Genomic DNA, 20395 nt, shown 5'->3' on the forward strand with positions numbered 1-20395 from the left:
ATAAATCTGGAGCTGCTCTAAAGTATATTGTGTAAAGTAATATCCACTAATACTATATGTAATAATTATATAGTAAATCTTTCCAAGCTTAATTCATCCTTATAGCACATGCTCTCTGTTTTTCTCTGTAACCTTACATCTCACATCTCATATAGTAGAGATTTTCATGATGCTGTAATTAAAAAAGCTATTTCAGCTAGTTCAAATATTGAGAGAAATATAATCTGTCCCACAGTTCTGTTTTCTTAACACCACTGAAACCCCTCCCTAATTTTGTTTTTATTAGTATCCTCTATCTCTGATTATACAGTCAAATCCAGGCCTACACACACACACACACACACACACACACACATCCCTATGAGTAATTGTTTCCCTTGTTTCAATCCTCATCAGCTGTGTTCATTGCTGACAATCTTTAAATGAAATTGTGTCCATGAAAAAAATGAGGCACTTGTCAGTGTACTTAAATTGAAATTACAGAAACCAGATAACAAAGGCCCAATACAGACAGGCAAAAAGCGCCGTCCTGGGGCTGAAATTAGGGTTTGGGAGAGCAGAGTGTCTGCATGCTCCATGCTCTCTGGGCGCCAGTTTTGCATGTGCGCATTCACACAACATGCGTGCCAAAGACATGCCTGTGTGCTTCTTCCAAACGGACAAGAGATGTCACCACGCTGCTCCAGGGCACTAATGGTGCCTTAGCAGCAGCATAGAAAGGAGCTGCATTTCACAGCTCCTTTTTGGAGTGGATCATTGCCACGTCCATGCGGTTGCCGCAGCAACGATCCAGGGGCAACGATTCCTGCCCCTCTGTACAGGGCCTGAGTAGCCCCCAATGCACATATACACTATATTGTTAAAAATAGATATGTTAAATCACCCAGATACTGAATCAGTATTTTGTTCCCAGAATGTGTATTCCATACTGAAATCTAACACTGGCATTATGATCACTACTAGCTGAGCTATTCTGACAGTTGGGTAGTCAAAACTGATTCACATCCGAATTTTAAAAGACTGCACCTATCTTTCCTTACCTTCTTCCTTTAATGTGCGACAAAACTGACTCAAGCTAATGGTACTATGTTTTCAAATCTGTCTTCCTTGTTGTTATTTTTTGTTACATCTTGTTGTTATTTTTTGTTACATCTTGGCTTTAGTTGACTCTCATATTAACAGCCCTGCTCAGGTCTTGCAAACACAACACTGTGGGTAATTTGTGTGTATATGCCTTCATGTTGCTTGTCAGTTTATGGTGAACCCATGAATTTCATAGGGTTTTCTTAGGCAAGGAATACTCAGAAGTAGTTTCTGAAATATAGCCTACAGTACCTGGTATTCATTGCCAGTCTCTCGTCTAAATACAGTGGGGCTTCTTTATCCACCGGCTTGCCTTCCCCAGATTTACGCATCCACAAAACAGCAAGCTCTGTTGTCTCCAGCGGTGGGTTGTGCATGCAGCCACACTGGCAGCCACATGTATATCACACCACCTTTAGGGGCAACGGTACTTGAGGTCCCGCAATTTTTTGTCTCCACAAGGTTCGGTCCAGAACGGATCCCCCACATATACCAAGTTCTGACTGTACTAACCACTGCTGACCCTGCCTAACTTCAAAGATCAGATGGGATCTGGTACCTTTAGGTAGAGCAATCCTATTATTATTACATCTGTGTGAAAGTGGATTATCCACATGGCAAAGGTCCCACATTCAGTTCTCAACATCTCCAGGTAGCGCCCTCTTGGTGATTGCCATCCTCTTGCCTCCCCCCCCCCCCCCCCCCCTCCAAGGTCTCCAAAAACTGCAAGTATCCAGAACTCTCGACTCCAAGTTTTGAAAAACAGGTCATTTAAAAATGTTAAACAGGAGGCCCTACGGATTATTTTAAAGTGCAGTGTGCTATAATGTTTATTGCTTGTTTTCTTTTTTAACAATTAGGTTCTAAACTAGTTTCAATTTTATTGATTGTTCAATTACACTTTCAGCCTCTGTAGGTTGTGAACCTGCAGCTACATTTGTTTTAACATTTGAAAACTATCTTGAGGTAGGATACAAATAAAAAAACAAATACAACAACAGCAATGACATTGCTTCTGGAGGTGGGGAACAATGGTTGTGTGAGAGAACTGAGGGTGTTGCATCTTCCAATGAAATTAATACCCCACATCACGTGAATTTTCCTTTCAGTCCCCAGATATCTGGCACTGCAGAGAGTGAGACATTGAAACCATTTGCACATAGAACTCTTATATTGGTGGTGGTTGTGTGCCTTCAAGTCACTTCTGATTTACAACAACCCTAAGGTGACCCTATCATAGAGTTTTCTTGGCAAGATTTGTTCAGAGGGTTTGCCATTGCTTTCCTCTGAGGCTGAGAGACGGTGATTTGACCAAGGTCACCCAGTGGGTTTTCATAGACGGGTGGAGATTTGAATCCTTGTTTCCAGAATCATAGCCCATTATTATTATTATTATTATTATTATTATTGACATTTATTTATAGAGCACTGTAAAGTTTGCACAGCGCTTTACATAGTAAGGGTAAGGAAAAAAGGAAAAAAGAATAAAAACCTGCCAAGCAGCGTACAATCTAAAACAACAGCAATACATGATTAAAATATCTCTAAAATAATACTAACTAGTATACAATAAAAACAAAGTAAGCAGCAGATTAACAACCAGTTATCTGGAATGCCTCCCTAAACAAGAGTGTCTTCAATTCAGCATTAAAATTAGCCAAGGAAGCAGTAGTTCTTAATTGTGTTGGGAGGAGATTGCAGACCTGAGGAGCAGCATAGGAAAAGGGGCGGATTTGAGCAGGGGAGGAGGAGACCCTTGGCTGGGTCAGGAGACCGGTGTCAAAAGATCTCAATGTGCATGGAGGGTGGTAAGGAGAGATGAGCACTGACAAATAAGAGGGAGTCAAGCCATGAAGGGCTTTAAAGGTTAGGAGAAGAATTTTATGTCAGATTCTGAAAGGAATGGGGAGCCAATGGAGGGATAACAACTAGGGATAACATGGTCAAAGCGATGGGCAAAGAAGATGATCCTGGCCACTGAGCATTGCACAGAGATTAGCCGGCTAAGGTGGGAAATCAGAAGACCCACTAGCAATGCATTACAATAATCCAGGCATGATAGCGCCAGTGCATGCACCAAAGTCTTTGCCATCAAAAGAGAAAGAAATGGTCGAATTCTGATGAGATTATAAAGAAAGATTCTGCATGACCTGGCTGTAGCCTGGATCTGTGGAATGAATGATAATGAAGACTCAAATAGGAAGCCAAGACTATGGGCCTCATTGACAGATTGAATAGAAATGTCATTCACAGTAATTGACAAAGAACATTGCAAAGATGGCTTGGATGGGAAGACGAAGTAGCTCAGTTTTGGCCATGTTGAGCTTCAGGCGCTGGTGAATCATCCACTCAGAGACAGCAGCAAGACATGATGATAATCGCTGCTCAGCACTTGGCGAAATCTCAGATAGAGAAGTACAGCTGGGTGTCATCAGTGTACAGGTGATATTGAAAGCCGTAGGAGCTAATAAGATTTCCCAGGGACAGGGTGTAAAGGGAGAACAGTAAAGGACCCAAGACAGAACCCTGAGGGACACCAACAGCTAATGAGACAGGGGCAGAAACCTGACCTCCTCTAACCATCGCAAAATATCTATTTGACAGGTAGTCCAGCACCTAAAACACTACACTACATGATTCTCAACTATGATATTTTATTTACTTGGCTTGCCTCTTTACTTTGGATGCCAAAACTGTATTTCCCAATGCTCAGCTGAAATGCTAGAATTTGGGGGAACTAGAAAAAAAGTTTCATCTTGGAGGGCGGAATTCTTATGGAGAGTCATACTCTCATTTGCCATGTTCTTCCTCCCTATGGCTTCCTTCCTGTAGCCTATGAGCCATGGGCTGCTGGGTTGCCACAAGTTTCCAACCAAAACAGTTGAAACCAGTGGCCACAAGTATGGTAAGAGTCCCTAGCACACTGAGGGGAAACCTGCCATACAATTCATTGAATGGCTTGAGGAAGCACTGTTCTACATGGCATCCCTTCTGATGTTTAAAAATGGCTCTGTTATCAACTCTCCATCTTTTCTTCTTCAAGCTAAACAATATCCCCTCCTGGATTTGTGGCAAAACCCAACTCTTACACCTTTGAAAAACAGGCTGGCTAGGGCACAGTTGTTAAGTGATGCCTAAACGTTAGATGTTAGGAGTCACTATTTACAAATAATGTCATACTTGCAACTAGTTATTTGATGCTTAAATCCAGAGATGGCAAGCCCATGGTTGGGCAAGTGGGCCGTATGGGCTAACACTAACTGATCAGAGGACTGTTTAATGGGGCAGTGGGGAATATAAAGGTATCTTGAATTAGGCAAATCTTACTTATTTGGAAGGAGGTCCACTAGCAACTATTTTTCATGCAGAAAAAAAGCAGGTGGTAACCAGGTGTGAGGTGATTACATCCGTCTCTATGTGTGTTGGCTTTCATTTTGTTAGGAAATGGTGAGCTATATCGGTAAACAGAGGAATGTGCTAGTAAAAAAAAAAAGGATGTGTTCACTTGCAATATTTTGCCTACATTTCAGGATTTGTGATCAGCATTCCTCCCTTTCTGTAATCTGTATACATACTTTCTCTAATCTGTATACATACTTTACATCCTCTTTACAGACACACTGCCACTATTAGTATAGTACAAAGAGTTGTTTCTATGGAATACATTCACATATACTTCAGGAAAGAGTGCAAGAATCTTTGTGCCCATGAGTATTTGCTTTGAATAGTTTGGGAGACATGGATAGAAGATACAGAGTATTTGGAGTCCCACACTGAAGTGTAGAAGTCTGCATGGTTTACTTCTAGGTTACCATGTTCCATTCTGCTCCTGTTATGATAGTGTTGTTAGAGTTCCTGTTGCCTGACTATACATAAAGTACAGTATAGAAATGGAGCATGCATACTAAGCAGAGTGTTAACAGTATGTAATCCTAATTAGTGAGCCTTGTTTCTTTATGCAAAGGGTTCGGGACTTACCTGAGAAAACCAGAGCAGTAGGAGGGGCAATGATCAAATGTGATCACAGGGGAGAGTTAATTCGATATAACTTGACATTCCTTTGAGGGCCAGATCACTAATTATAGGCACATAACAAATTCAAATGACTTGAGTTTAAGGATCAAGTGAACTCTGGAAATAGAGATCTGTGCATCATAGAATTGTAGATTTAGAAGAGACTACAAGGGCCATCCAATCCAACCCCCACCATGCAGGAAATCACAATCAAGCATCCCTACAGATGGTCATCCAGCCTCTGTTTAAAGACCTCCAAGGAAGGAGACCCCACCACACTCTGAAGGAGTGTGTTCCACTGTCAAACAGCTCTTACTGTCAGAAAGTTCCTCCTAATGTTGAGGTGGAATCTGTTCCCACAGCTTGCATACATTGTTCTGTGTTCTAGTCTCTGAAGCAACAGAAAATAAGCTTGCTCCATCCTCAGTGTGACACCTCTCCAAGTACTTATAAGACTGTTTTGGCCCAACTCAAAAGTAATCTTGTTTGTCTTCATAAAAGTACTCTAACTTCTCCCAGTGTCCTCCATCCATATCATATTTTACAAGGTTAGGGGAGAATAGTAGAAGTGGACTCTAGCATACATAGTAATAGGCTTCATGTCCTAGACACTGTCAAATGTGTTTTCTACACAATGTAGGAATGTTGAGAATCATAGGATAAGAAAAGTATTAGGTTGTTGTAGTCTTTTTGATTCATACATATTAGTTCTGCACCTGCAGAGAGCTCAGTTTCAGATTCTTCCAGAAGGTTTGGCAGGAACTCCTTTCCTTTTCCCTTTTGTATAAGCCTAAGAGAAGATTCTGCCAGTTTTCCTTTGCCAGAAAGGTAACACATGTAGGGTGTTTTTTTCCTATGTTCTTTTACTTTGATAATGTCTGTTTCTAATACTTTACTTTTTTGCATTAAATAATTGAGTAGGTTTTACAGCATATTTGGGTTTTATTTAAGATTTGGAAGATGCATTTGAATGTCATTCACATTCCAATTGGATTATTCTTTGGGATCCTTGAGTGAGCATTTTTCTTATGGATAACTGCTGGTGTAAACAGCATTCTGTATTGATAGCATAGCTGGAAATGTTTGATAATTTTTTAAAGATAATGTGTGGGTTCTCAATTTTGTGACATTACTACTAATAGTAATTGTAGTGTATTAGTATCAAGACCATTTCAATAATTATTTCTAAAGAAGTAATTGAAGCTTAATCCTCTCTATACACATGGTGATTGCATTCAGATGTTTCCTTCATAATTTTCCAAATCACAGTCTGAAGGGATGGTTCAGACCATATAGTACTGGTTCAAATGGCATAGCAAGTTCCTTTGAGAAAGTCAGTAATATTCTATAACCCATGATAGAATGGAAGGAAAAGTGAACTCACACATCTTTGATAACAAAATGGCAAATATTGGTACCACTCTACAGCAGGTGCTGGGTTCTCTAGTCTTTGCTGGTGAATCTTTCATATTTAAATCAATATAGTACAAACAGCGTAGGTGGCTGCAGTGCTCTACACAGTTACATTGGATTATCTTGCACAAAACAGGTGGATACCAACTGCTAAATTTTCTTACTGAAACTGTAAAGCTGAAACTGTAAGTGCTTTAAAAACATTGTATTAAAGCTGTGTTGAAACATAGTCATATGCTTAGATTCTTTCATAATTCGAGGGAGACATAATCAGGACAACCACACAGATTATATTATTGTTTAGGCCACTCTTCTGTACCTGTTGCCTTCCAGATGTTTTGAACCTAACCATTTATTATGCATCTCTGATCATTTGAGTTGAAAATTTCTGGAAGACAGGTTGAGAAAGACTGATGTAGGAAACAAAATGCTGTAGAACTTTATATTTTTTAATATATATATAATATAGCTTTAATATCTTGTAATGTATACCTATTCCGCACATGCCAGGGTGCCACTTAGCAGGCACCCTGTTTGCACTTGCATAGCCACCACTGGGTGAAATAATGAAGGGATTTGGCAGTGCAGTTGACAGTTCTAGCTACAATGTTGCCAGCTCCTTGGAAATTTCAGGCATCTGGCTGAATTAGAGTCCGTGCTTGTTGTTCAAGCAGACCATTTAGGGCCAAGTGCGCTTGGTTGTGGCCATTCTTACTCTTGTCAATTTCCTTTCCTAACCACCTTGTGCTCCCTTTGCTTCCAACTGTATTTTTTGGATTGTTGTCAATCAATACCTGATTGAGCCAGGCTGGAATTCAACCCATTAGCTCTTTGCCTGTGTGTGATGCCATTTTGATGCCTTAGAACAACCAGACTCATTCTCTGCTGTGTTTTAAGCCAATGTAAGATGTTTATTATAACAGGTTTTTAATTTTTATGTATTGTTCATGTCATATTCTTGAACCATGGTGGAGGCTTTGGATAGGATTCAGTTCAAGGTGGAGCACTGAATTATATTGTAAAAATCCATAATTACCAATATAAGTGTAATTTTTATTCTTTAACTTTCTTATTAGGAAAGCACTGGTGCATCAGGAAGCAAACGCTGGGTGTCACAGTGGGCTAGTTTGGCTGCTAATCATACAAAACATGAAGAAAGTGAAGTACGAATGGAGACATTTGCTCCTGCTCATCTAGAACATGGTACTTTTCTGATTATTGCTTCTGTTATAACATCAGGGAATGGATTTCTGTGATTTGTGTTTTGTTTAGTTGTTGACCTTCTTAAGTAACTAGTAAAATAATTGCTATTAGAGGTCTCTACATGAGTAGTGTTACCTAAATTAAGTTAGTTTCATGTAAGTCCCATTGAAATCATGTTGAAAATCTAGTTACTGTGAATGTATGTCCCATTCATTTTCAGTGTAATCTAGGTCTAAAACATACTGCAGAAATAATCCAGTTTGAGACCGCTTTAACTACCTTGGCTCAGTGCTAGGGAATTCTGGGAATTGTAGGTTATTGTGACACCAGAACACTCTGACTGAGAAGCCTAAATGTCTCACAAACATTACAGTTCCCAGAATTTGCTAGGACTGAGCCAGGGCAGTTAAAGCAGTCTCAAACTGGATTATTTCTGCAGTTTGTTTTGGACCCTAAATGAACCTGATTTAGGTGGGATTAAATCAATGCTCTTCTTTTATTACATTTTTTGCAAATGAATTAGTTTTAGTAAGTTTTAGGCAGCAAAAAGATCTAGGCAGAAAAAAGAAAATGGGAAAATAAGCTTTATAATTAATTAGTTTGGTGTTGAAATAATCTGTGACAGAATTTCAGTGATATTGCTAAATGGGTGTTTGGTCTTCCTATTTTGTATGATTTTTAGACACTGACATCAGTGAATCTGGCCTATCAGTTCGAAGTACAGGTTCTGCTGCCTCTTTAACCAGCCAAGGAGATCGAAAGAGGCGGACACTTCCACAACTGCCAAAGGAGGAAAATGTCATAGAAGGTCAAAGAACAAAAGTTACAACTCATCAAAGATCAGAGATAGGTGAAAAACAAGACACTGAACTTCAGGAGAAGGAAACTCCAACACATACTCAAAAAGAAATAGGACAGACTATTGATAAAAGCCTGACTAAAGCAAGCGTAGCAATGAATGGTCTTTCTCCTAAAGCAGACAAGACATTTTTTCCATCTAACAATTGCTTCCCTTCTGGTGAAAATGGCAAGGAAACATCAGTTGTGAAACAAGCTTTAGCTAAAATTCAGCAGCAGGAACAAAATGAGGCAACACATTGGGTCTCCACTAAATTGTCTTCTGCAAAAACTACAAATCAAGTTGAAAGAGGAAAGGAGGAGTCTTCTGTTTCCCATAAAATAAATAATAAAGAAAAGTCATCTGCACGGAATGCTGGCAAAACAGAAACTAAGACTGTACAAAGTGAAGGGAAAAGAAGAAAACCAGAGGAAACAACAAAATGTCAAGTTACTAAAGGATTTAGTGGTGAAAAGAAAGAAGGATCAAAGCCATTAGTGAGACAAGGCAGTTTTACTATAGATAAACCAAGCACAAATATACCCATAGAATTAATCCCTCATATTAATAAACAAACAGGAGCTGCTCCAGCATCGTTATCTTTAATGTCTACCAACAGAAGTGAGAAAAGTGATTCAGTTGAAACAGATTCCAGTCTAGATACAACACTTATATTAAAAGATACTGAAGCTGTAATGGCTTTTCTTGAAGCTAAGCTACGTGAAGAAAACAAAACAGATGAAGGACCCGAAACTCCCAGTTATAATAGAGATAATTCCATCTCACCTGAATCAGATGTGGATACTGCTAGTACAATTAGTTTAGTCACTGGAGACAGTGAAAGAAAACAAACTCAGAAACGCAAAAGCTTTACCACGCTCTACAAAGATAGGTGTTCCACTGGTTCTCCTTCAAAGGATGTTTTAAAATCATCTTCTACAAGTGCTAGAGACAAAATTGAAAAGAAAACGAAAAGCCGTTCTTCAGAAACCGGTTCAAGAGGGGACGCACGTAAGATTGTACAGAGCAGTGGAAAAATAAGACAACCTTCAGTAGATTTAACAGATGATGACCAAACGTCCAGTGTACCCCATTCTGCCATTTCTGATATTTTATCTTCTGACCAGGAAACATGCTCTGGCAAGTCACATGGAAGGACACCTTTTACCTCAGCAGATGAACACTTGCATTCCAAAACAGAAGGTATCAAATCAGCAAAGTTAAAGTCTTCCCCAGCATCAACTGTTCCATCCAGTAAATCAACTACTCTTCCAAGGCCTCGTCCCACAAGGACTTCTCTGTTACGTAGAGCACGACTTGGAGAAGTTTCAGATAGTGAACTTGCAGATGCGGACAAAGCATCAGTAGCTTCTGAGGTATCTACTACAAGTTCTACATCCAAGCCTCCATCAGGAAGGAGAAATATTTCAAGAATTGACTTGCTTGCTCAGCCACGTAGAAATAGACTTGGTTCTTTATCTGCACGAAGTGACTCTGAAGCAACAATAACTAGAAGCACTGCTTCATCTCGAACACCAGATGCTGTAATTAGAAGTGGCATTAGGCTAACACCTCCAGGAGATAGTACTAAAGTTTCTCCTAGAATTAGAGCGAACAGCATTTCTCGGTTGTCCGATTCCAAATCCAAATCTTTGTCATCAGCCCATAATGCTTCCTCAGGTATGGCAGGTTTTTTGACATTATCTCTTAGTTCATTAATTAGGTCTTTCTATACTATTTTCGTTGATAACAAAAACTTAAGCAGAGCGTTTTTTTGGTAACATTCATCATATAGCGAGATGATGACGTAATATAATGTCACCTCGTTAATTTTAATGCAAAATGAACCGCTTTATTGATAATTTTCTAACTAAAGCATTTAGAGGGTGTATGTGTGTGTGTATGTCTGTGTCTATACATACATACATGCATATACACATACACACTGTGTATACTCTATAGGTAATTATGATTTTGTTCTCAGCTTGAAAAGAAAACACAACATAAGTTTGTTTTGTTTTTTAGAATTGGTTTTCCAAACTAATGCTTATACAGTATGTCATGGTTTTATCCCTGTTCTTGCTCACCCGTTAATTTTTTGGGTGAACTTCAGTTCTCTGTTATCTCTGAATTTTCTGTGCACCTGCACAGAATGTTCAGAACCTTCTAGTGAGGAACCAGCATCTTTGGGTAAGAGCATTCTCATTCCTATTTTGCATGTCACTGCCTTAATAAGTATTGTGTATTCTTAATAAGTATTGTGTAATGATTATGAGCTTATGTAACAGTTCTTACTCAGTGTGCTTTAGAAACTGTAGATAATCATGATGCTGCATAATCACCTTGAAATTCTTCCCATTGAAGTTACTTTCTTTGTAGCAGTATTAATGCCTTCTGTTCATTAGAAATAATGAATATATTTTCATACCAAATTCACATTAAATGAAAAGAATTTGAAACAGAACCTAGTAGACTTGTGTTACAAGACATGGTAGAGAAATAGGTTTTCTTTTCATCTGGGAATTATAATGTTAAACAGTCATCTTGTGGGACACTCAGGCTGGTGATGTATGTGTTGTGCATGAACTAGGTTTTCATGGTCTCTCATGCCCAATAATTCATGCAGATAAGAAAAAACCCTACATGGCTTTGGAAACCTTTAGAGCAGCTCCTGACCCAATATGAGAGTTGTGGTCAGATTGGAAAAAAGGAGCCTGCAGTCTCTTTAAATGGCTGCAGTACAAAAAACCTATTAATTATCTTTGCACATATCCCATTGTGTTACAAATATTTGTTGTTACTAGTTCAGTTTAAGCATTCTTTTTGCTAAATTGCTCTAGAAGTCATTGAAAACTGTTGCAGTGGGCTTTTTTGCCCCTAACTTTAGTACACTGTTGGCAAGGTCATCAGAAAATGTTCACTTTATAATTTCATCCAACAGCTGGCATTATTTATTTATTTATTTATTTATTATGCCATCTGTTTAGATTTTTAGTTGCAAAAATCAGCCTTTTCTTTTGTTTCCTGTAATTGTGAGAGGTTTGTGGCCATCTGTTGAGTTGAATTACAACTGTTGGTTTACGTAAGAAATAAAGAGTATTAGGTTAACTGTTATGTATCTAAACACATGATACTTCATATTTATTGATAATGATTAAATATTTGTGCAGAAACACATTGGAATAACTTCAAAATCATATGAAATGTCATTTTCCTCATCATTGTGAGTGATGGGTGCAGCAGCCAGTGACTCAGTGTTCATTTTCTATTTCCCAAAGGGAGGGGATCCTTTTTCTGAAGTCAGGGATAACTTGTAGAGGAACCACTCTCATATTCTGATCATGCATTCAAAATGTTAAAAGAGATTAAGCAAATCACATAGCCTGCTTTATGTATGCATTTCATGAAATGGCATCATAGAACAGACCTGCAGTTCTGCACTATTGCCCGTGCTTCTTTCTTCCATCCACAGTCGCCATACAGGTTTGCAGAGAAAAATCTGTGCATTTTTCTTCTTGGTGGTGGTTACTGATATCTAAGTTGAGAATGTCAAGGCATACCTAGCTATGCCATGCGACCTTGGAATTAGGATCAGCAGCAGGGTGCTACAGTCCCATTCTGCATCTGAACTGAAGTGAACTTGTGGAATCAATATTAAGTAATTAATGTGAACTACAAAATCTGTGAACTAAGGGGCTGTACAGATGGGCGAGGGGATGCTGCCTCTTTTTGCCCTGGATTGGGGCCACGGCAACCGCATGCCGTGGCCTGCGCAGGGAGCAAAAAGAAGTCGCAAAAGGGGCTTCTTTTTAGGTTCCTGGAAGGGGTGTCCTAGCCGTGATGTGGCAGCATGATGATGCCCTGCACTGTTTTGGCGCTGCACTGGAGTTGTACCACCATCTAGAAGGGCACACGGCATCATGGCACAATGGGGCAGAGTCATGGTATCCAACATGTGGATGCTGCACCATGGGTCCACCCACAGGCCAGGACAAAGTGCTGGTCTGTATTGGACCTAAGTTTAAAACAATGTTTGTGTATAAGGTGGGATTCAGTGGGGTACCACCAAACCTTGTGGATGCATGGTTCATTTTGCAGTCAATATTAGCAAACTAAACTTGTTTACTTAATTGTTGATGGAATAACTATACCAAAAAAAATTTAAGGAAGAAAATCAAGCAAGATTTTTTGAAAGAAACCATGTTTCATTATGGTATTTTTAAAGCTCTGCCCTAACAATGTAAAGCTTTGAAGCATTTTAAATACCTTGAGTTTTATAAATGTTTTAGGTTTTTGACATTTTATTATGAAGGTTGTGCCTCCTTGTTCAGTATGTTTTAGCTTTATACAGTATTTGGATTTCCAAAATGATTTTAATTCCAGTCAGCTCAGTGAGTTGGGATGTATGTTTGACTTTTTTCCACATTTTTATTTTATTGGTGGAATTAAGTTAATTATTACCTTTTTAGGAAATGCTTTATATTTGTATGTCTTCATTAACACAATAAACAAATATTTTATACACAGAGGCATACCGTCTTCTCCCAGACCCAGATCCTGCTCTTGAAACTTACAGTGGTAGAGTACTAGAAATCATATTTTGTATTTAAAATTTCACTCCTAAATAATTTATTATTATTTATTTTTCACTTTAAATACTCAAGTTGTACAATGCTGGGTTTCAAGATTAGTTCAAAATTCATAAAATTCATAAAAATCTAATTTTTTAAAAGAATTTTATCATTCTTAATATTTAAACTGGAATGGAGTGGTGGGAACCTGGACATTAAATTAAAGTGCAAGCAGTTGAACCCAAATCATGGTACTACTTTAGCCCTCAGTGATTCTGGTTTTGCATGCTTTTAGGGGAAAAAAAAGCTTTTTCTGCTTATTAAACTATTAAATATGCTTTTAACTAAGAGGGGGAAAAAACCAAAACCTTAAAAATTTCCAATTATAACCAGGCTTATTGGAATCTGCATATGAATTCAAAGAAAATTTGATTGTGAAATGTGTTTTTCAGTCCTTGACTGTCTTAACTGCAATAAAGTTATATTCTAAGTTCATAAGCTGCCCAAGAAATAATTTCTTATGATGTTTCTTATGCAATAATTATATACAGTTTTCCATAGTTTAAATTGTTAACAAAATATGAACAGAAACATTTATAAATATTCTAAGTATCATTAGTGTACAAAATCATCCTCTGCAGAAAGGACATGTATGTTTTCAATACTACATTCTTTTACTATTGTTTGAAAATGCCCAAACTAATTCTAATTGTACAATTTGTTGTTTGGATGAGTGGGTTAGATTTATGGACTAATACTCTGGCATAAGGAATAGAAGTGCTTTAAATGTTGGCCCCTGCTGAGATTCTGATCTAGATTTGGACGCTTTGGCTCCAATGAGAAGGTTTGTTGTTTTCCCAATGCAGGTGTGAAAGCCCACACCCCAAATTGAGACTGCAGGAGAGATGAAGGCCTAAAGCCATGATATAGATTGGATGTTCACATCTGCAGTCTAATTTTAAAAAGCCCTTGCTACAAATGTTGACTGCATAAATGGTATCTCATATTGTTTTGTCTGTACATCAAATACTAATCATAGTCCAAGATAACTGACATTCAGAATTACACTTGCCAGTTATGGCTGTCATCTGAATCTTCATTTCTCCCAAACTGATTTCCAAGGGCTCATGTTCTCAGTAGTCAGGATGACATTTGAAATGTCCCAGAAAAGTAAAACACATTCCTGCAACCCTCTATTTCTGACTCAAAATAAGCATTTTGCATACTGAATTGACTTCTACTGTTCTTCCCCAAGTGATTACAAATCCAATCTGCTCTTATACTGATTAGTGAATGTTATGTTAGTTTCCAAACTGAACTTCAAACTTCTCTAATGTAGATTTAAGCTCTTTTGACAATGGGAAAAATTTGCAGAAAAAGTACAGGTTCACTGTATGAAGGACAATGACTTGGGCTCTGATATATATCATGATTTCTTTAGGAGACTGGTAGCGTTCCTACCTTCTTAACTCATCATTGTACAAAGGGTCCCTTTTCACATTTTGTAAACTAGCAACTATTATTTTAACATATTTATAATGGCTTTCTTTTCAAAGCTATAGTCAGAAAACACTTTTTATGTGGTATGTTGGGTTTGGAATTACGCAACTATGATGATGTTTCTAAACTAATAACTATTTCTTTCAATAGATTCAATAATATTTCTTTTTTAATAATTAAACTAATTTAGTAAATTCAAGATGGAGGCGCTTTCCTACTGATTATGCTTCCACCTCAGAAGATGAATTTGGATCAAACCGTAATTCTCCTAAACATGCCCGTCTACGTACTTCTCCAGCTACGCGACTGCAGAGCACTGGAACCCCAACACAAACTAGCAATATCTTCAAGCATAGGATAAAGGAACAAGAAGACTATATTCGGGATTGGACTGCACATCGAGAAGAAATAGCAAGGTTTGCTTTAAAGGAATGGCTACTTATAATAAATAACAAATACCTTATTGGTTAAGTCAGTGAACAGCCCCAACATGTGTTTAGGAGTGGATTTCCAGCTCATGCGTTTCCTTCTGAATAATAAATTCTATTCATAGATCTGCCACAAAAGCATTACTGAGTTTCTTTACTAGGTGGGAAATATATGACAGTACTTTTCCTTTTACAGCCTGACTCTGTTCAAATGTCATAGGAAAACAGGATGCTGCAGTATACTGAATCAGACCATTGGACGTCCTGACTGTATTGTTGACAATGACTGCCAGAGCGTATTGCAGAATTTCAGATAGGAACTTTTCCTTTCCTACCTGACAATCAGAGATTGAACCTGGAGCTACGGTGACAATAAACCACCACAGCTTCAGGCTGCCACACTTGTCTCATACTTCTAATACTGCTATGTACAAGAATTTAGAAATTTAATTTAATAGTGGCCTCTTGTATTCCCCAAACCTGTCAAACTGTGCTTAATCTTGATTATGGTTTATTTGAAACAAGTGAATTTGTTGTTTTAGACAAAATACTAAATTCACTGACTACAGAGTTTCCATTCCAGATAAGAAATGTGGGGCAATTGTAAAAGGAGACATCAGAGTTAGGATTGGGTTAAATAGAGAATTCATTAGCAGCAGAAAAGTTGGCATTATTGTCCGTAAAAATAGCTTTTTCTATTGAGTGTGTTCATGTTGAAGCAGTTAAGAACTCCTCATAATTGTACTTATTGAATGGAGGTTGCATGCAACAGAATACAGCTCTGGAGCTTCTTTTTTTACTGTGATCACTATCGCCAATTGCAACTAAGTCACAGAATACTGCAGGCAAAATACATAGTTTCATACTGCGTTTTTCTTCTCTCACTTCTACATGAAATAAGATCACAAGGAGGATTTTACTTTTCCTCACTGGATTAATAACAGTTGGGAAATTCTTCCTATTTGTATGCTGCTGAGAGAGAGATGCAAGAGGAAATGCACTGGCCAGAAGCCCACTCCTGCATCCACTCCACTTGGAAAAGAGTTACACGTAAAAACAAATGGGCTTGCATAATAATCAATGTGAAATAGGGATTGCAATTGTTGTGTGTTTATTTTTATGTTCCTAATTCATTTAATTCTCAAATGAGGGCAGGTACATTCTTATGTACATTCATATGTAATAAAAACTTTTGCGAATATTAACAAAAAAATGTGGTAATGTTGTGTGAAAACAAACCAACATTTTCTGTTTAAAGGATTCCAGTCATACTATTCCATTTAACTTTATGTTGTTCAGAATGCTTAGCTGAAATTTGTAGTGATTCATTTGTCCTTACTATTTATATTTACAGCTCTTTGTTTTAAGGAGCTTGATGCAAAGTGCATCCCCAATTTTTACCTTCAGAATAGCCTGAGGTAATTTAGACTGAGGGATCAAGCCTGTTCAAAGAGCATCCAGCATGCTTCAGGCCTAAGTGCTGGTTTGAGCCTAGGCTGCCAAACTATAATCCCCCCTCAAAAAAAACCTGGCCCTTGTTTTATTGTAAACGGTAAGAACTAAGCAGTGGCATCCTTTCCCAGTTTTTCTGCCACCTTCTTTTCTCTCTACCAGTGTCTGCAGTACTTCCCCCTCTCTCTAACATTGTCATTGGTCTCACATGGCACAAGAGTCTAATGGGTTGAAATGCAGCCATGGTAATATGGTCATGGCTCTGTGGTCTGGCCAAGTTTCTTGGCTCTTGCTGATCTCTCTGCAGTTTCTGTTCTGGGTTTCCTCTCTATAAGCCACCAGCTTCAAGTGTGTACAGCTGCTGTCACCAAGAGAAGCATTGTGGATCAGATGATATGTGGTTTTAACCACTACACAGTACTGATATGACATAGTTTGAGAAATGTTGATGATAAATGTATTCAGTGTCTGCAGTATGAGAATAGGAATCTGCTCTACTATTAAAAAAATTTTAAGAAGTGGAATATATCAGGTGCAAGAATATTTATTTACCTGTTTAAAAAACACTTTTAGGGAGCCCTGGTGGATCAGCACCCTAGGCTACTGCATGACAAATAATGGTTTAAATGGAAGTACTGATATTCTGTTCTCTGTTACAGAACAGAAAAGAACACTGAACACTACTGTATACCCATAAAGAAAAATGTTGTAATAAGCACTCCTGTTGAAATATAATATTTGAATCCATCTGGCTTCTTTCATAACCAGAAGTTATATCTGATTATACATAGGTTGCTAATATCTGCTTTCCCTATCATGCAAGAGCTGACATGATTCCTGATAACCTCACAGCCTTGGGGGGGAAGGGTTTTGGTGTTTGTAGGAAGGAAAAAGAGAGCAAATCTGTGGTTAAAGCCATATTCACTAAAATGTTAAAATTAGGCCTGCATGGGTTTCAAAGCAGTCTTCTTTTAAAACTATGCACTAGCGTTGGGATGAGAATTCACCAGTTTCCAAAATGGGATCTAAATCAGAGCTCACAATCCCTCAAGGAATGTGTATGGGGTGGGAGGAAGCCAATAAAGTTCTGACAGCTTTGCTGGGACTCTGCTGCCCCTTCCCAGCCCAAAGCTGCATAGCTTTCATTGAAAAGTGCCCAGCTTTTCCAGTTGCCATGTACTGGGTACAGTTTTAACACTTCTTTCCCTCCTGTCCCCAAAGGTGTGCAGAAATCATTAGCTGTAAAAACATGCTACAGCTGTCAACTCAGCTGGGCGGGGGGGAGGTTGGAAATTGTCAGAAAGTTACAACTATCATTTAGGAGCTGCAGTCTTTGGCCAGGATTTCTGTGAAGGAGAGGGGGAGAGTTCCAAAAGAAAGTTGCAGAGAGAAATCTGTGGATTTTGGCAGCTAATGATTTGGTTTCTGTTTTTGCCACAGCTTCCTCCAAGCCCCAATCATGAGGAGAGACTGTGAAAAGATGTTCTAGCTGTGAAACCAACTTGGGGATGGGGAGAAAAATGTCTTTTCACAGTCTTTTGTCAGGATTTCTGTGACAGACTGGGGCTTAGGAGGGAATTGAAAGGAAAACACAAACTAGATCATCAGCTGTCAGACATCCACAACATAACCTCCCCCCCCAAACTTTCACAAAAATCCTGACTGTAAAAAGACGTTTTGGTTTCCTCTCCTTGCTGGTTTGATAGCTGAATCTGTTTTAAGCCTCTAGTCAGGATTTCTGTGAAAGATGGGAAGAGGAAGATCATGGTGCCATTCCCACTTGGCACTGTCCCTAATATATATATAGAGAGAGACACAGATAGAAAGAGATTGAGGAATAGAAAGAGAGACCAAGTGTGGGGGTGAGCAAATGTATTGTAGGCATTGGAAGCAGAGGAACCTATGGAGTCATTGAAGTACAGCAGTAGTAAGGAAGGATCATGCTGGTATATATTCATAAGCGTACATTCCATGGTTTATATGCTGCTAGCCCTTCATGTTGATAGAACATATTTCAGCATTAAATTTGAAAATGTGTATTTCCCTCTCCTTCTTGCAGCTCCCCACATTTCTTCAAAATCTGCACCAAAGAGCAGATGGAAGAAGGCTTTGGGGAGAGGAGAGGAAAGTTATATTGCATGAGGAGAAATCTGTTTGCACAATACAGGTTGAGTATCCCTTAACCAGAACTCTGAAATCTGAAATATTCCAAAAATCAAAACATTTTTCATGGGTGGATGAGATAGTGACACCTTTGGTTGAGTGTCCACAAATTTCATTTATACGCAAAATTATTTTAAAATATTGTATAAAATTACCATCAGGCTATCTGTATATGGTTTATATGAAACATAAATGAATGTTGTGTTTATACTTGGATCCCATCTACATGATATCTCATTATGTACATGTATGTAAGTACAATTATTCCAAAATAAAAAAAAAATCCAAAATACTTCTGGTCCCAAGCATTTTGAATAAGAGATACTCAACCTATTTTGGATTTTACCTGTTCTTTACAGGCAAAGTCAAAATAGCTGACTTAATTCTTCAGCAATTAAATCCCTACTTAATGATTATCTGTGAGATAAACACTCACATTCTGTGATTGAACTAAATAAGACATCTTCTTGTGTTAAGAGGCACAACCATGGATTTCAGCTATTAAAAGCAAGGAGATATATTTACACATTTATAGCAGAAAAATGAGAGAGCATTGTTTACTGATACTGTTGTATCTACTAGAGGTACAAGAAATTATTTTACTATAATGTCTGCTGTTGTATGAGAAGAAATCCTGTAAACTTCAACATGTTCCTGATTGTAACGAGACACAATTTGAGCTTTGAAGTTGATTGGTTGAGATAAGTTACACCTAGGCTATAATGTTATATTAATCATTAACAGGATCAGTCAAGACCTCGCTCTCATCGCACGGGAAATCAATGATGTAGCAGGCGAGATAGATTCAGTGACTTCATCAGGCACTGCTCCTAGTACCACAGTAAGCACTGCTGCCACCACCCCTGGCTCTGCCATAGACACTAGAGAAGAGGTAGGAGATCTTCATGGAGAAATGCATAAGGTTCTTCTTTTTCTTTATTTCTTTTGCTTTGTCCTTTTGTCATTGTTTTTAAATACTCCAACTCTTACATGCATGAATTTCAGCATTCTGTTCTTTTAATTTTAAGGTTAGGTTATTTATTGTTGACCATTCATTCCTGCAATTAATGAAGACAAGAACGGTCATAATATGAACACATTGTCATTTAAAAAAAAAATTGAACGTAAGTTCTTATGCTTGTTTTTATCATAGCCTCAGATGCAAGTGAGTAGTATTTAAGTGCTTCTCAGTGAAGAAGAAATAATTACAAACATGTTTATACATAGATATTATCTGTGAGATAAATTTTATTGAATTTTAGTGGTCTTAGATGCTCCTGGGCATTATTAATCTTTTGTTTGAAATAATTTACTCACTGATTCTATGTTAGCTTCCCTTCTCTAAAATATTAAACAATGAATCTAAATTAACAACTTCATACTGTAGTTTGTTTTGCCTTTTCTGATATTCTTTGTTTCTGTATGCAACCTTGCATGCTCAAGTCACTATTGCAAACTCCAGTAAGTGTACTTAAAAATGCATAAAATCAATTCCTTATATTGGTGTTTGTCGTTTTAACTATTTGATTTGTTTTCAGGGTTGGCAGTTTCCTTGGAAAAACTAGCTTAGGAGCAGGCCAATAGTGAAGCACACTTTTGCAGAGGAAATTTGAAGTACCATACTATTAAAAAGATACTGGGGTGTTTAGTAATTTGAATAATAGGGTGGATATATATATATATATATATATATATATATATATATATATATATATATATATATATATATA

At 37.9% G+C, this 20395-nt stretch overlaps 1 protein-coding gene across 11 annotated transcripts in view; it reads left to right on the forward strand.

Annotated features, from left to right (window-relative positions):
• The window catches only part of CEP170 (centrosomal protein 170), a 145415-nt gene that overhangs the window by 103541 nt on the left and 21479 nt on the right, over positions 1-20395 (forward strand). For 5 of the 11 annotated variants that reach the window (XR_006102065.1, XM_042450514.1, XM_042450503.1 and 2 more), the window contains 5 exons: positions 7587-7713; positions 8396-10231; positions 13079-13129; positions 14813-15038; positions 19410-19587. Coding sequence is in view for 10 of the 11 variants with exons in the window: in XM_042450514.1 (XP_042306448.1) it covers positions 7587-7713; positions 8396-10231; positions 13079-13129; positions 14813-15038; positions 19410-19587 (2418 nt within the window). In the remaining variant the exon portion in view is untranslated. The remainder of the gene's footprint in view (positions 1-7586; positions 7714-8395; positions 10232-13078; positions 13130-14812; positions 15039-19409; positions 19588-20395) is intronic. The other 6 variants (XM_042450523.1, XM_042450552.1, XM_042450562.1 and 3 more) reach the window with 6 other exon arrangements.

The sequence above is a fragment of the Sceloporus undulatus genome, chromosome 1 (genome assembly GCF_019175285.1).
Source record: "Sceloporus undulatus isolate JIND9_A2432 ecotype Alabama chromosome 1, SceUnd_v1.1, whole genome shotgun sequence".
Lineage (NCBI taxonomy): Eukaryota > Metazoa > Chordata > Lepidosauria > Squamata > Phrynosomatidae > Sceloporus > Sceloporus undulatus.